At 43.3% G+C, this 15,445-nt stretch overlaps 1 protein-coding gene across 3 annotated transcripts; it reads right to left on the bottom strand.

Annotated features, from left to right (window-relative positions):
- Positions 1-1,965: 1,965 nt before the first annotated feature.
- On the bottom strand, positions 1,966-11,405 carry LOC117056688. 3 transcript variants are annotated; one of them, XM_033167277.1, is made up of 9 exons: positions 11,157-11,405; positions 9,989-10,049; positions 9,316-9,406; positions 8,496-8,633; positions 6,966-7,484; positions 6,521-6,657; positions 4,381-4,468; positions 3,417-3,563; positions 1,966-2,696 (listed from the first exon to the last, which is right to left on the bottom strand). In XM_033167277.1, exons 2-9 carry the CDS (start codon positions 9,995-9,997, stop codon positions 2,497-2,499), a joined length of 1,329 nt encoding a protein of 442 aa, XP_033023168.1. In that variant the 5' UTR covers positions 9,998-10,049; positions 11,157-11,405; the 3' UTR covers positions 1,966-2,496. The 3 variants fall into 3 exon arrangements, with proteins under 3 accessions (XP_033023168.1, XP_033023166.1, XP_033023167.1); XM_033167275.1 differs by having other exon boundaries at positions 11,191-11,404; XM_033167276.1 differs by having other exon boundaries at positions 11,027-11,161.
- Positions 11,406-15,445: the final 4,040 nt, after the last annotated feature.

Here is a 15,445-nt window from a genome sequence, read left to right as displayed (position 1 = left end):
AAGACAAGATTGCCCTTTCTAAACTCTCGTTACATCCTTGCCTTCCTTTGGGATCCACCACCTAGCTATCATAGACAAGGGACCAATCAACGGTCATCAGCCCCGCCCCCGCCTTTAACCAATCCCAGAATATGGATCGTGAATATAATTCCATTTCCTTACAGGGAATTTGGGCCAAAGGGCCAATAGTGGAACTGGTGAGCCAAAATGTGAATGGAGAAGGTTTGGCTGATGCTCCTGTTTTCTTCATATATCTTCCAAGCAAGGTCTGAGCGAAGCTGGAATTGCGTGGCATCATCCCTGCCAGGAGTTATTTTGTTACAGATGAAAATGCCAATGTTAAGAGGAACGGAAAAATTGGACTACCTAGGCACCTGTTGCCTGTTCTGTCTTACACCCCTCAGCTTGCCGGCTGATGAATTCCAGCATTTTTTTAATGGTTTGTTCTTAAGACAGTGTCTCCGGGTGTCCGGGTGGTGGTAGAAGAGATTGTTGGCAGAAGCAGACATAGCCCATTTGTATCTGAATGTCTCCATCTAAATGGAAATCTCCAGGATTTGATCGTAATACGGATCAAATCTCTCATAACAGTAGAACTTGGGGACATCAAATGAAGCTGAATGTTGGAAGACTAGGAGAGACAAAAGAAATTATTTTCCCCACATAGTGCATAGTTTAAAGTTTAAACTATGGAATCTGCTTCCACAAGATGCTAGTCCTACCCAGTGTAGACCCACGGAAAATAACAGACATGACTTAGATCCATTAATTTCAATAGGCCTACTCTGAGCCTATTAGATACAACCCGTTTTAAATAAATAAAACTTGAATGAAATGAAAACAAATTTCACAAGAATAATGAAGATCAAAAGAAAGAGAAAAGAGGCGGGCAAGATCTGGAAATCCATTTATTTTGTCTCTGATCTAAGGCATCCATGTGTTCACTAGATCATTTGCCCCTGTTCTTGCCTAGGTGCAAAAGAGATTGGCTTTCTTTCTTTTTTACTTGACATATTCACACAAGTAGGCAATTTGCATTGCATAGGTGAGAGGAAGCCTCTCATGATCTCTAATGTTACAGTCAACAGCTGATGTCACCATGGGAATAAATGCCTGATCTCCCAACAAGGCAGCCATCTAGGCTTGACTGTACCCACAATGCTTGGCAAATTTAATCAGGCAATTGTTTTGATATCAGCTATTCAGTGCCAAGTGACCAATCTGAGCAGCTGCACAGGTTCAGGGCTTTGCAGATACGCATTTGCATATGTGTGAGAATTAACAATTGCCAGCAGTGATGCCTTTTCATATCAGATGGATATGCAGGAATCAGCAGGTAATAATGGTAATGCTGTGAAAATCTACTTTGTTGTGCTGATCTCTGAAGATTCAGCTGCTCTTGAAGCCAAAAGAACAAGGCAGGCTATTGTCTGTGGTCAGCTGGCAATCACATTCACTACAGTAACTAAGGAAACAGATATTAATTTTATAGCAAAATGCTTCTATCTCCCAAATGATCTGCTATAAAAGTGAATGTAATGTTAGTCACTGTAAAATATATGATTTTCGTGATTAACTGCATCGTACCAGGATCCAGTGGAAACTTATCTGTGCTGTACAGAGCTTTGAACAGGGAAGTCACACCAACAGCATACATTTAAAGCACACGGCTTCCCCTAAAGAATCCTGGTAACTGTAGTTTATGAAGAATGCTGGAAAAATGTGGCTTTGTGAGGGGTAAACTACAGTTCCCAGGATTCTTTGGGGGAAGCAATATGCTTTAAATGTGGAATGAATGGTGTGCATGTGACCTCTCTCACACACAAACTCTAAATGTAAATAATGGAGGATTCAATTATTTTATTTCATAAAATTTATATACCACTTGATTGAAAAAAATAACCCAAAAACCTCAAAGTGGTTTAATTACAAGGTGTAAAGTAATTCTGATGGCATAGATGCACCTGCTTTATTTTTACAGTCCATCTTTGGCTAGGCATTCTTTTGTTCCCTTGCTGATTACCTCTCTTTCCTGCCACCTCTAAATTTTACCTGCTATTTTACTAGATTTCCACCAAGATTTAAAAAGAAAAAGACACCCATTTTGGCTGCATGCACGCCATACATTTGAAGCAGATCGTAAGCACATGGCTTCCCCCAAAGAATCCTGGGAGATGTAGTTTGTTCAGAGTGCTGGGAATTGTACAACTGCCAGAATCCTTGGGGGCAAGCCATGTGCCTGCGATGTTTTATTAAGCTACTACTTATTTCATGGGGGCCTGCACAGATTACACCAGACCCCTCTTTCTCCTCCCCCTAAGGCACTTCCATTACGCTTTTCAGGCTGCTCAACAACATACCTGATTCCATTTTTTTTGCAGCCTTTCTGCAAGTACGTTTTTGGCTTGCTTGCTTTGGTTTTTCAAAACGCAAACTTTGCCCAAGTTTCTAACACCCAGGTGAAAGAAACCTGTTCAAAGTATTCAACAAGCTTCCTTAGAAAAAATTGAAGCAGAATTCCTCTTGGGAAGATGTGAGTGCGAAAGAGCACGTAGAAGCTGTCTGCGTAGAAGATGGAATAAAGGATCCTGCAGGTCTCTGGTCTCTTCTGGCCATGACTGCGGACTTCCTGAAAACCCGGCTGCTCTTCCTGCAAGCATCTTCAGTCACTTCTGCAATACGAGCTGCTTTTGATGCTTGGAGATAGAAAAGATCACTGTTAAAAATTCTAATTGTGTCACACACCTCAGTGAGTCTGTCCACTTTCTTGTCCTGAACATTTCTGCTTGCATAGGCATCTTTTGAAAGGTGTGAGCGAGGTGAAAGTAATTGACAGAGTTTGGGGAACCTGCCACCTTTTACATCTGGGGGAGAGCCCTCCAAATGCTCCTTCCCCCTAGTGAAAGGAACAGAAATAACACTGCTTTCCTCCGTTTAAGGCAAACAATTGACAACATTGGCTGTGGCTGGTGGGAGTTACAGTCCAACAGCACCTGGAGAGCACCACATTGGCTATTTCTGGTGTAGACAATACTGAGAAAGAACGACCAATTCTGACTTGACTTAAAGCAGCTTCCTATGTTCCTAAGTACCAGCTACAACTTGGTTGCAGTAAGAACAACTGAAACTTAGGCACACAACTCCTTTGGGTGGGACGGAATTTACAGCATCAGCATCTAGGCAAGGGTTCAGCAATTATCTGCAATCTCTTGTTAATCCTTTACTCACTTACCTGGGCTTAAGTCCCACTGAATTCCAAGCAGACAGGCAAAGACTGAAAGCTGGAAACTGCTCTGTGCAGTTGTATTCTGCCTACCACCCCCAATATTAGCCCCAGTCAGAAACGGCCCCCAATATGCTATTGCTGTGGCTCAAAACTCTGTCCCTAAATTCTCAGCCATGCTTCGCTTCCTTACCTGCTTGCATGAGCTTCAGCTGCTTCTGTCTTTCCTCTGCAATTTTTTTCCTGTAATCGCCAAATAGGGCACGCATCAACTGGCGCTTCTTTGCCAGGACCGCCTTCTCGCTGCGCAATGTCTTGATGGCCCGGAGTGCCTCATCCACTGAACCAAAGCAAATGACATTTTTATTACTACTTACTACTTCTATTATTTCTTGTCACTGTCGTCACAAGAGGGGGGCCTGCCACAAAATGTTAGTGTGGACTGCGGGGGGATAACACAATCGGTAGAGCATGAAACCCTTAATCTTAGGTTTATGGGTGAGATTCCTGCAGTGCAGGGAGTTGGACTACATGTTCCTTGTGGTCCCTTCCAGATCTATGAGTCTATGATGATGGACTGTTCTAGCTCAGGGTGCTGGTGAGCCAGCCACACCCTCTTCTAAGCTACAAACAGCCCTGTTTACCAACTATTCAGTTTACAAACTCCGCAAAACTGGAAAGTTTTTTTTCCTGTTCTTACTAGTATATGACTGTTAGAATTAATCCTGCCGGCTCTGTTGTTCCCACTCCTGCAAAATACAGCTGTGACCTTGGTTCTTTTGTTATCTACTGGGAAGCTTCCTAACCTATATAGGATTATGAAATGTGCACAACACTCATCAGCAAAAGCTCTCAGAGCAGCCAAGAAATCATAAAACAGAACATAGCTGTCAACCTTCCCCTTTTTGTGGGAAATTCCCCTATCAGTACTATAGTCTAGTACTGATAGGGGAATTTCCTGCAAAAAAGGGAAGGTTGACAGCTATGAAACAGAATTAAAGCATTAAAAACAAACAAACCCACACACAAACATTTGCAGACCAAAATAAATGAACGTAGCAGAACAATTACTTCCTCCCTGGGGTGGGGGTCCACATGGGAGATAGACTCTATTTAGTCCCTCCCCCCTCTCAGTCTTCCCCAGCAAGTGGACTCACTCTGCTTGGGAGTTGATTTCCGAGTCTTCAGGCCAAGTTCCAGCTGCTCAATGCACCAGTCCACCTCCCTCTTCATCTGTTCATCTGACTGTTGCAATAAAATTGGGGGAGGGACATAGGATAAAAGGGAGAGTCAATTAAGACTAGCTGGGCAAGTACCTCCCTTGCAACTGGCTTCCCTCTAGGTTTCTATTGGAGAGGCAATGGATTCCTCTTTCAAGGAGTACAAAAAGGGAGGAGTGGAGAGACGTTTGGTTTCCAGGCAGGGCATTTTAATAGGCAACCACATTATTATTATTATTATTATTATTATTATTATTATTATTATTATTATCCTGACAAGACAGAAGTACTGTTTTTGGGGGACAGGAGGAGGGCAGGTGTGGAGGATTCCCTGGTCCTGAATGGGGTAACTGTGCCCCTGAAGGACCAGGTGCGCAGCCTGGGAGTCATTTTGGACTCACAGCTGTCCATGGAAGCGCAGGTTAATTCTGTATCCAGGGCAGCTGTCTACCAGCTCCACCTGGTACGCAGGCTGAGACCCTACCTGCCCGCGGACTGTCTCACCAAGGTGGTGCATGCTCTGGTTATCTCCCGCTTGGACTACTGCAATGCGCTCTATGTGGGGCTACCTTTGAAGGTGACCCGGAAACTGCAATTAATCCAAAATGCGGCAGCTAGACTGGTGACTGGGAGTGGCCGCCGGGACCACATAACACCGGTCCTGAGAGATCTGCATTGGCTCCCAGTACGTTTCCGAGCACAATTCAAAGTGTTGGTGCTGACCTTTAAAGCCCTAAACGGCCTCGGTCCTGTATACCTGAAGGAGCGTCTCCACCCCCATCATTCAGCCCGGACACTGAGATCCAGCGCCGAGGGCCTTCTGTCGGTTCCCTCACTGCGAGAAGCAAAACTACAGGGAACCAGGCAGAGGGCCTTCTCGGTAGTGGCGCCCGCCCTGTGGAACGCCCTCCCATCACAGGTCAGGGAAATAAACAACTACCTGACATTCAGAAAAAACCTGAAGGCAGCCCTTTTTAGGGAAGTTTTTAATGTTTGATATTTTTGTATTTGATTTCTGTTGGAAGCCGCCCAGAGTGGCTGGGGAAATCCAGCCAGATGGGCGGGGTACAAATAATAAATATTATTATTATTATTATATTATTATTATTTTTTAGAAATTAAAGTGACCTTAGAGATCATCAGCCCAACCCTTTGCTCAAAGCAGGAACTACAGTGTGGGATGAAACTACAGCAACTCTGAAAGGTGGCTGCCCAGCCTCTGCTTAAATACACCCAGCTAAGGAGGGCCCACCACCTCTCGAGGAAGCCTCTTCCACTGTCAAGTGGTTCTTAACCATGGGATTTTTCTCCTATTTTTTTCCTCTCAACAATGGTGACCCTCTATCCCCATTCAAACTGGTGTGCTGATAAATATGATTCTAATCAGGGACTTAACGAAGGCTTACCCTTCAATTCTAGTTACAGGTGGGTAGCCGTGTTCGTCTGCCATAGTCGAAGCAAAATAGAAAATTCTTTCCAGTAGCACCTTAGAGACCAACTGAGTTTGTTCTTGGTATGAGCTTTCGTGTGCATGCATCTGAAGAAGTGTGCATGCACACGAAAGCTCATACCAAGAACAAACTCAGTTGGTCTCTAAGGTGCTACTGGAAAGAATTTTCTATTTTCCTTCAATTCTAAACAGGGTGACATTCTGCCCTTAAAATTTTGTTGCTACCAGGATAAAGCATGCAAATTCACCTACACATAAGTGCTTGCTTCCCCCAGAACATTTATAAGAACTTTCTGAGTTTGTGTTTTTCCTCCACCCTCCCTATTCCTTTTGTTTTATGTCTTTCAGATTATACAGTTGAGGACAGGGACTATCTTATTACTGCTATTAAAAGTCACTCTAGGGTTCTTTTTCAGTTGAAGAGTAGAGGAATTATTATTATTATTAGTAGTAGTAGTAGTAGTAGTAGTACCCTGCCCATCTGACTGGGTTATCCCTTAAGTAACAATACTTAAATAAAATGAATGACTACCATGCTGTCAACTGGAGCTACCGGTGGCAGAATTTTGGAAATATTTATACAAAGATTTAGCCACATTCCTTCTGACGCACAAGGTGTTCACATACCTGACACATGTCAGTTTGGTCAAGTCTACCTTCTCCACAAGGTCTGTGATCTCCATTTACATTGCCACCATGTGCTCCTTTTAAAGGTGGTTGTTTCTTTTTCTTTTTCCTATTGGAAGATCCACTTAGCTTTCTTCCTAGGAAAAAAAAAGGAATAATTCTTATTTGTTCACCTGTCTTTTAAATCAATTTAACTGTATACATATGTCTTATTGGAAAGGCTTCCACAGGAGAGAAAAAAGGGCACTTTATTGCATGAGATTCTTACTGCAACAATGCAGTAAGTTCCATATTACCCTGAGCAATGGAAACAGAAGGTCTTATAAATGAAAGAACTTTTGTTAAAAGGAGCATCGCCTGGGACCAATTCTCTACTCATTGTAGGTGAGCAGGCATACATATATTTCAGAAACTTAATTAAAACTTGCAGATACAGTCTCCATACCTGCTTGGGCAGTCTCTGATTTAGAAACCTCTTGAACGGTGCCTTCATCTCTTCTACCTCCATTGCTCTTCGCAGCTGATTTATTGGGTTTTGAAAAAGTCGCACTCTCTGGCATAGTCTCTGTGGCATTTTGGGATGTGGAGTCTACCCCTGTGGCTGCTTCTACCACAGCTTCAGAGCCTGGATCTGCAGCAGCAGATGGAAGAGGGGGGACGTCTGGTATGACGAAGTTGAAAGCAAACTCGGGCTTCTCTGTTCCAATGTCCAATGTCCCAGAGAGACTGCTACCAGTGGACTGCTCCCCGGAGTCATCCACCTCATGTGCTTCTCTCGCAGTTCCACCAATTTCTTCTGAGGTTCCCTTGGAAATAACAAAGTCAAACTGAAAGGTGTTGTCTGATGGTGCAAACCATGATGTTGGGACTGCAGAAGGGTGGTTGGCTTGCTTCCTGTACGCCACGCTGCTTGAACTGAGGGTATCTCCTGACTGTATGTGCACAGTGTTCTCGGGATTCACAGCTACAAGAGAAGGAACAGAAGGGTGAGTGTTTTCACTATGTCGCTATGGCTTTTCTAGGAAATTGGTCATTTGCTTGCACTTCTGGCCACATCTGACTAGGAGACACAACTAAAGGCTGGTCTGTATTTGCTGATGGCAGCAACATGCAGCCTGAGGCTTTTGGCAACAGCAGCAACAAGCAGTTATAGCCTTACAGGGAAGGGTGTGAGATTAATGATGTCTGAAATCTTGTCAAAACTACTCCAGGCCACAGCTCTCATTGGCCTTGCTTCATACCCTCCAGTGTTTTTGCCTGGCTGAGCTGCGACCTTCAACTCTGATAAGCCTCTTGCTTGCTTGGGCATAGGATAGAGAGGGATTTCTGAGTGTGACATTAGTACTACTTAAAGGTAATTTATATTTGTTGCCCCACCTACTTTTTCTCTGACCCCCACCCACCCACCAATAGCATGGGCCGCAAAAGGTTGCCCAGAAGGAATTTCATTTCATTTCATTTTTAATTTGTATATCACCTTTCTATATTACTGCACACAAGGCAGTTTACAAACTAAAGAACCTCTGGGTATAGGGCAGTATATAAATTCAATAAATAATACTGTAATAATAAAATAAATAAATAAATAAATAAATAGAAAGATCACACACCTTATAACAATCTGATCCAATACAAAAAATATCATACTAAAAACTTAACTTTAAAATAAACAACTTATATCAAATAAAGTAATATTCAATAATCCATTAGCATATAGTACACAATAAAATTTAATATCAGCAAATAATAAACAGAAATTCACCCTTAACAATTACAATAAATACTTTCTAAACAGTAATCAATAAAAATAACAGCAAGTCACAGTGCATTAAATAACACAATACAAACTGAGAAGCAAAGACACACAATTTATAATTTTATATTTAAAATTGTGGTCCTCAGACTGATAAAGGTTCCCAACCCGGAGGAATTAGCATTGCTGAGTGATGCTTGACAGCACAGCTTTCCATCTCACCTTCTTTTGCTGCCCTCTGCCTCTCCTCTGCCATCTTTAGCCGGTAGTCTCCAAAGACATGATGCATCACCTGCCGCTTTTTCACAAGAGGAGACTTGCTCGAGCGCAGCACCCCGAGGATGTGCCGTGTCTCCTCTACTGCTCACAAGGAGTGGAAGAAAAGACAAACAACTCACAACAACAACTCTGCTTTTAACTTGATGCTCTTACAAAAGTATCTGACAATCCACAGGTAATCTCAGTAGCCCCTACAAGCACTCAGCAAGGTAACTCTGTAGTACTTCTCCCCTCTCTACACGTGCTGTTTAACATGCACTCATTTCCTTTAAAAAAAAAGGGAAAGGAAAAGAGAAGAAACATTGCACTACAAAGATGCTGGGTGATTATCAATATATCTCTGAAGTTCAAGTCATGTGTGCTGTTGCCAATGTCATCAAAATGGCACAAGGTGTCTGAAGTCTGAATGGCTCAAGAGGGATGGTATAAGCAGGCTTGGAGAAACCCTAAGGTTTTCAGTACAGTACATAAAAACAAAACAAAAAAATACAGGAAAAAACCGGAAGGGTAGGGATGGGGAACAAGCCAATGAGACCTAAGCATGCTCAGTGGGCATGGAATGGTGGCTGGCAGCGCAATGGAGTGGCTGGTGGGGGACTGTGACATAGTAATTTGATTTAATATTTGTATTCTGTTTTTCCAACAACAATAGTTGAGCTCAAATGGAGCAGGCTAGCAGCCTAACAGCAGCACTCCACACCACAATGTTTTGTGGCTGATCCTGCTGGTTTAGGGTTAAGCCAGTGACCTTGAGGCAACACACCTTGCTTTGGAGTTGGGTTGAGATGCAGGAGGCCGGTCTCCAGTTGAGAGATGCACCATTCCAGTTCCTCCTGGTATGTTGGTTTGGGAGCCTGGATCAATGGAAAGATAACAGAGTGGCATAAGGGTTGCTACTTAAAAGGTGTGTGTGTGTGTGTGTCCCTCCCTCTCTTTCTACATACTGAGAAACCCAGATGTTTCCAATGCTATTTCTCTGTTAGTACCAGAATTGGATGGAACCCAGGCAATTTTTCAGTGGGAAACTCTATAATATTTGGTGACTGTGCCTCCTCTCTTCCACCACAGTAAAGCACAACTCCAAGGGATTTGGGGGGAATGTGGGATTTCTTCCTTATGCTTACTTATTCACACATACACAACCACTGTATTAAACCCATTTGTTTTAAATGGCAATTTAGTGTGACTTGTGAACCAGATCTCTCTCTAGACATAGACATGTCCAAAGTCCAGAAATGTAAGAAAAAATGTCATCTGAAACTAGAGGGCTGGTCTCTGTATATTAATTGTTTTGGATGTGAAGATGCAGTTATTAAACACCTTGCAGCGCTGTGACATGACTTGCTGTACTTGCTAAAATTCCTCCTTTTGTAGCTTTTATAGGTGTACAGTAGCAAAAGACCCAGCAAACAGAGAAAGGCCCACACACTCCTTACCTCTTCCATTAGGATAGTTGGCAATCCAGGCTTGTGTACAAGTCCTTACATCATCATTCACCTAGAAGCAGAAAATTACAGACCACATTCCAGAACATTAGAAATTTACAGTGCAATCCTATACATATTTACTCCAGGGTAAGCCCCACTGAGTTCAAGTGGGCTTACTCCTAGAAAAATATGTATGGTTGCAGCCCTAGGCTGGGGAAGGGGCTGCAGCTCTGTGGCAGGGCATCTGCTTCGAATACAGAATGTCCTAGGTTCAATCCCAAGCATCTCCAAGTAGGGCTGAGAAAGACTCTAATCTGAAATCCTGGAGAGCCACTGCCAAGCAGTGCAGGCAATATTGACCTAGATGGAATGATGGTGTGATTCAGTAGAAAGCAGCTTCCTGTGCTCCTATGACCACTGAATACAATGGGACTTACATGTGAGTAAACATGCTTTCCGTGCAGATGACTCCAGGTTCAATCCAAATAAGCTGCAAATAAGGAGCCGAGGCTGAGAAAAAGTGGCTTGCCTGAGGCTACCTACAATGACCCGATAAGTAGCTTCCTATTTGTTCACCTAGTCCACGTAGCAGGCTGTTGGAAAGACCCTCTCTGCTTAGAGACCCTAGAGATCAGCTATAAGTCAGGGTAGAGTCTATACTGGGCTAATTCACAAACATTCTGACTGGGCCTAAGTGAGAGTCCTTCCTAGGCAGGTGGCCTTAGGCAAGTCCCTATCTCTCAGCCTCAGTCTTCAATCTGCAAAATGGGAACCATAAAACCAGCTTCAGGGTTCTTAGTGAAGCATCGAGAACCCTAGATGAATGCTAAATGTTGCTCCTTTGGAGGGGTGTGTGTGCACTGACAAACATTTAGAATAAAGGAAGAAGGTGCCTCTGGGCACATGTTCAGCCCAATACAGTAAATTGTTTTCCCCACAAGCACTGAGCTCACAGCCCTTTCACGCACAAACACACCCTTGCTTTATTCGTTTCAGCAGCTTAATTAGGACGATACACACACCCCACCGCCAGAAAAAAAAACTTACTATTTGTTGTTGCTCTTGTTAAATGGTTAGCAAATTCCTGGTCACTCTATGGCAAGTAACCTAGATTTCTACCAGCAGGTCTCCCATCTATTTTAAGATCATCTATTTTAAGATCATCTTTCTCGCTCAACAAATGCCCCACTGCCTGTGCCAGCTTCACAAACCTGAGCAAACTGGATTCTCTTTCAAGTCGTTATGTGGATATTTCTGCAGCTCTCCACTCCTTAATTGGCTGCTCAAGCTCTGCCATGCAAATAAGCGAGGCGGACCATGTCCGAGACCGAACCTCTTCCCCGTCACCTATCATTCTCTGCGTTCAGTTCCGCCGTGAAGTCGTTCCGGCTATGCAACTCGCCTTGAAACCGAAGCGGCAGCTTTCCGATTGCTGCAAATCTCTTGCTCAGGAATCGTCCACAAAGTATACCACACTTTAAGGAGGTGTTTTTAGCCCCCACATTCGGGTTCATTACTGTATTTTTTTTTTTACTCAATGCTAACAGCTTAATCTACTCAATCATTTCTACTCAAGAGTAATTCCGATTGAGTCCAATGGGTTTTCTTTCCAGGGTTGAAGTGGATTGCAATCCTAACCTCTCTTTAAAAAAAAAACAGTTGTGGAAGAGGCGATGATAATAATCTCCATGGGGACATTTATTAATCGCAAGTGCCCTCTGCCGGGAAAAACGGAAAAGCGCAGTCACCAACAAACTACTGTATTTCGAAACAAAATAGGAAATTCTTTCCAGTAGCACCTTAGAGACCAACTGAGTTTGTTCTTGGTATGAGCTTTCGTGTGCATGCACACTTCTTCAGATACTACTGTATTTCGATCATCTTAATGACTGGTATCTTTTTATTCAAAGGATAAACGCAGTTTATTCAACGCAGAACTGTTAACTGGTCTGGTGTTAATAAAAAGGCCCCTCTCGTTCCGAAAACAGTCGGTTATGGTTATGACTAACAGCTGGACCTTTCTCATTATAATAATTCTTTTGCCCTCTATGCCTTATCTAAAGATGCTTGTTTATGGTGCAACATTTTCCTATATTCATTCAATACACTCTTCTGTTTTGTTTTTCTTTTGCGATTTTGTGTCTTTGACCTCTAATATTGACTTGTAAAATTCCAGAGAGAGAGAGAGAGAGAGAGAGAGAATATCCACTTACAAGCAGCGTTTTTAAAATACTGATCAAGGGACTGCATGATGGTTGCAACATACCTATTAGCATTTCACAGAAAATGAAAACAGGAACACTCTTAAACATTTCTAACACTCCTGTTCTCAGACCAAGGATCACAAACTGAACCTCCCCTCTCCAAATATTACACACACCACTAGAGGCTTTTCTGTTTTTCCTTTTTTTAAAAAACACTTTCACACTTTCTGTAATTAAATAACTAAGAAAATTGGCAAGCAATTAGCATTTGTTCTTTTGCAGAGTGTTTTGTAGGGTTTCTTTAGAAAACACAAAAAACCACACACCAAACTAGCTCTATCTTGGAACCTGGTAAATTGTGTCAGACTCAAGATGCATCCCCATTAAAGTAGGTTTTATTATATTTGGATGTAGCGTGTGTGTGTTCATTTTTTAGAACAAAAGTGGCAGAAGAGACCAAATGGAAACAAGTGGGATGACATATTGGAAGCAGTGATCCAAAGTGTGGGACAGGATATTTAGTACCCAAACTGAACTACCAGATGTGAGAGATCAATATACAGGGAAACCACTCTTTAAAAATAAAAGCGAAACATTTTCCTTTGGCAGGTAAAAGTCCAGTACAGATGATTAGATCACTATGAATGACTGTGCACAGAACCCTTTTGGACTGTAATGATGATTACAGACTTCCTGGTTGAATCACAGCTAATAGATGAGCAAAGGAGCTATGTGCAAACTGCACAGGAAGAAAAAGCTCATACATACCACAGCTTAATAAACCAAGATATAATTGTCCAGATTGACCCAGAGTCCCAGTCTATGAAAGCTGCTACTCATCAATACAAGTTTAACTTCACTATACTAATGATTTGTGAAGTTGGTGGGTCCACTGGCCCCTTTAATTGCATACGCATGTACATTCTTGAGTACCATCAGCATATTATAATTTGTAACTCCTGTAGAAGCTGGGTTGAAATTATTCTAAGTCTACTGAATAGTTTTACATTGCTCCAGGCTCTTGCACCTTAGTTACTATTTCACAGTTTAAGCTCTAACTGAATTGCCAAAGACTTAACTTTTTGCATTTCACTGGCATTTAATGTCAACATCTGTATATTTTTCCCTTTACACTCGTGTATGCATATATACCAGAAGTAGCTATCCTGGCATGGTGTGGCCAGTCTCTCAAACAGAGTTACTACTGTTTACCAGGATAGTGAAGTTGGGTGTGTGTATGCACGCACCCTAGCAGAGCTACCTGCCAACTGAGGATTACTCCGTATATCCAACCTACAAAAATGTATGCTATTACAAGTGTGCTATTCTTTAAGATCTCACCATTTACTGTTTTTGCTGCTTAAGAACTATTTCATTATTCTTATTTCCTCTATGTCTTCCTTCTTTTTTGTAATACTTAATTTTAAGTGCTTTTTAAATGCACTCACCCCAGACTGTAGAGATTTAGACTGCAATTCTATACACACCAACATAGCAGTAAGCCCTACTGGACACAGGGAGAACTTACTTCTGAGCAGACATACATAGGATTGCACTGTTAACTTCCAGAGACCCCAAGGAGATGGCAAAAACCCACATCCTCATCTGAGTTTGGAAGTGGGCAACCATTTGTTTATTTATTTAGAACTAGCTGTACCCAGCTACGCTAGTTTATTTATTTAGAACTATCTGTACCCGGCCACGCATTGCTGTGGCTTAAGTGTGTGAAAGGTTCTGGCCTGTCTCGGTGTCGGAGGCGGGTTTTGGGGCTGGCCTGGGTCTCGAGGCGGGGGCGAAGGCGTCAGAGGCGGGTTTTGGGCCCGGGTGCCTCTCAAGGTGGCGGCGGAGTTGGCGGAGACAGCTTTTGGGACGGACTGCCTCTGGAGGCATTGGTGGAGGCGGCTTTTTGGGCCGGCCTGGCTCTCGAGGTGGCGTGGGAGTCAGCAGAGGCGGGTTTTGGGGCCAGCCTAGCTCTTGAGGCAGCGGCAGTGTTGGTGGAGGTGGCTTTTGGGGCCGTCCTGGCTCTTGAGGTGGCGGTGGAGTCGACGGAGTCGGCTTTTACACCTGGCCTGGCTCTGGAGGAGGCGGTGCAGGCTGGAGGCGGTGAGGGCGTCAACTACGGTGGTTTGGAGGAGAAGGAGGAGGAGGGGAAGGGTGGTGGTGACATACGAGGAGGATGGGTGTTTGGGGGCGGGTGGGGTGTGGTGGGGAAATGAGAAGACATCTGCAGTTTTGACGTCCACTGGAGGGCGCTATATTGTTTTGCATAAAATCACGTTTTTACCGGTGAAAGGTGTACAATGCAAGTACGCACAAACACTCCCATATGTCCATGGAACGTTGTGTCCAAATTTCAACGGAATCGGTCAAGCGGTTATGTAGAAAGATGATTGGTCACAAACATACATCTTTTACATTTATATATATATAGATTTAAAGATTTAGAAAACTATTTAGAAAATATGTATACGCCAGCATAACCCACTGTGGCCATTTGTTCTGTCCTTTGGCTGCTTACAGTGCCAAGTCTCCAGCAGGGGCTAGGATTTTGATTCTTAACACCAACTTCTGACATTTCAGAGTCAAGAGGTCAAGCAAACAACAAATGAGCAACATGTAGCTGTGGCACCAGGGCTCTTGTGAATCCATGCATCAGCAACTGAGCAGCACAAATCAGAAATGTGGCACCTAGTTCAGAATTCAGGTTTTTGAGAATATCAGCCTTCTAACCTCTTAAAAAAATCACAACCCCACACAGACAACCTAGGCTTCTAGTCCCTGTCAGGCTCCTGTAGGAGACAGCTGGGTACACTTGCACCAGGCCTTGGAGGGCTAAGCCAGCAGGGGGCCCTGCCAGGGAATGGCTGCTTTTTGAGTTTATAACTTTATTCTAACAAGGTCCTGCCCTGGACCGCAGACAAGCTCTGCACAAGCCTGATCCCTGTGATTTGGACAGGTGTTCAGGAAACAGTCTCAGAAGCAGGAGGCAGAATACAAGGCCGAGCCCAAAGTTTCCACACAGCTTCCTCTCTTCCCTCATTATTCCAGGAAACAGAATGTATTATGCACAGAAAACTGGTATACATATGTGCAAGATTAAGTCAGGTTTCAAAATTGGGCTGGATGGTTTTTATGCAGAATCTGACTTGCAGGGTTCTTTCCTTATTGGAATATTACAGGTCCATACAAGAGCAGTGCAGAGGCAACTAGAAAGGACAAGGGATTAGGTGGGTTATTTTGTTAGGATGGCTTGATGACGGCT

Source organism: Lacerta agilis, chromosome 13 (assembly GCF_009819535.1).
Source record: "Lacerta agilis isolate rLacAgi1 chromosome 13, rLacAgi1.pri, whole genome shotgun sequence".
NCBI classification, from domain to species: Eukaryota; Metazoa; Chordata; class Lepidosauria; order Squamata; family Lacertidae; genus Lacerta; species Lacerta agilis.
This window is presented reverse-complemented; position numbering and strand designations above follow the sequence as displayed.

Bases quoted from the DNA above. Each gene is read 5' to 3' on its own strand.
- LOC117056688 (XM_033167277.1), bottom strand. The intron at 8,634-9,315 runs GTGTGTTGCCTC...CCTTGTGAGCAG, and splicing joins CAACCCAACTCCAAAGCAAG to TAGAGGAGACACGGCACATC. The intron at 4,469-6,520 runs GTATGTGAACAC...TTATTGCAACAG, and splicing joins ACCAAACTGACATGTGTCAG to TCAGATGAACAGATGAAGAG.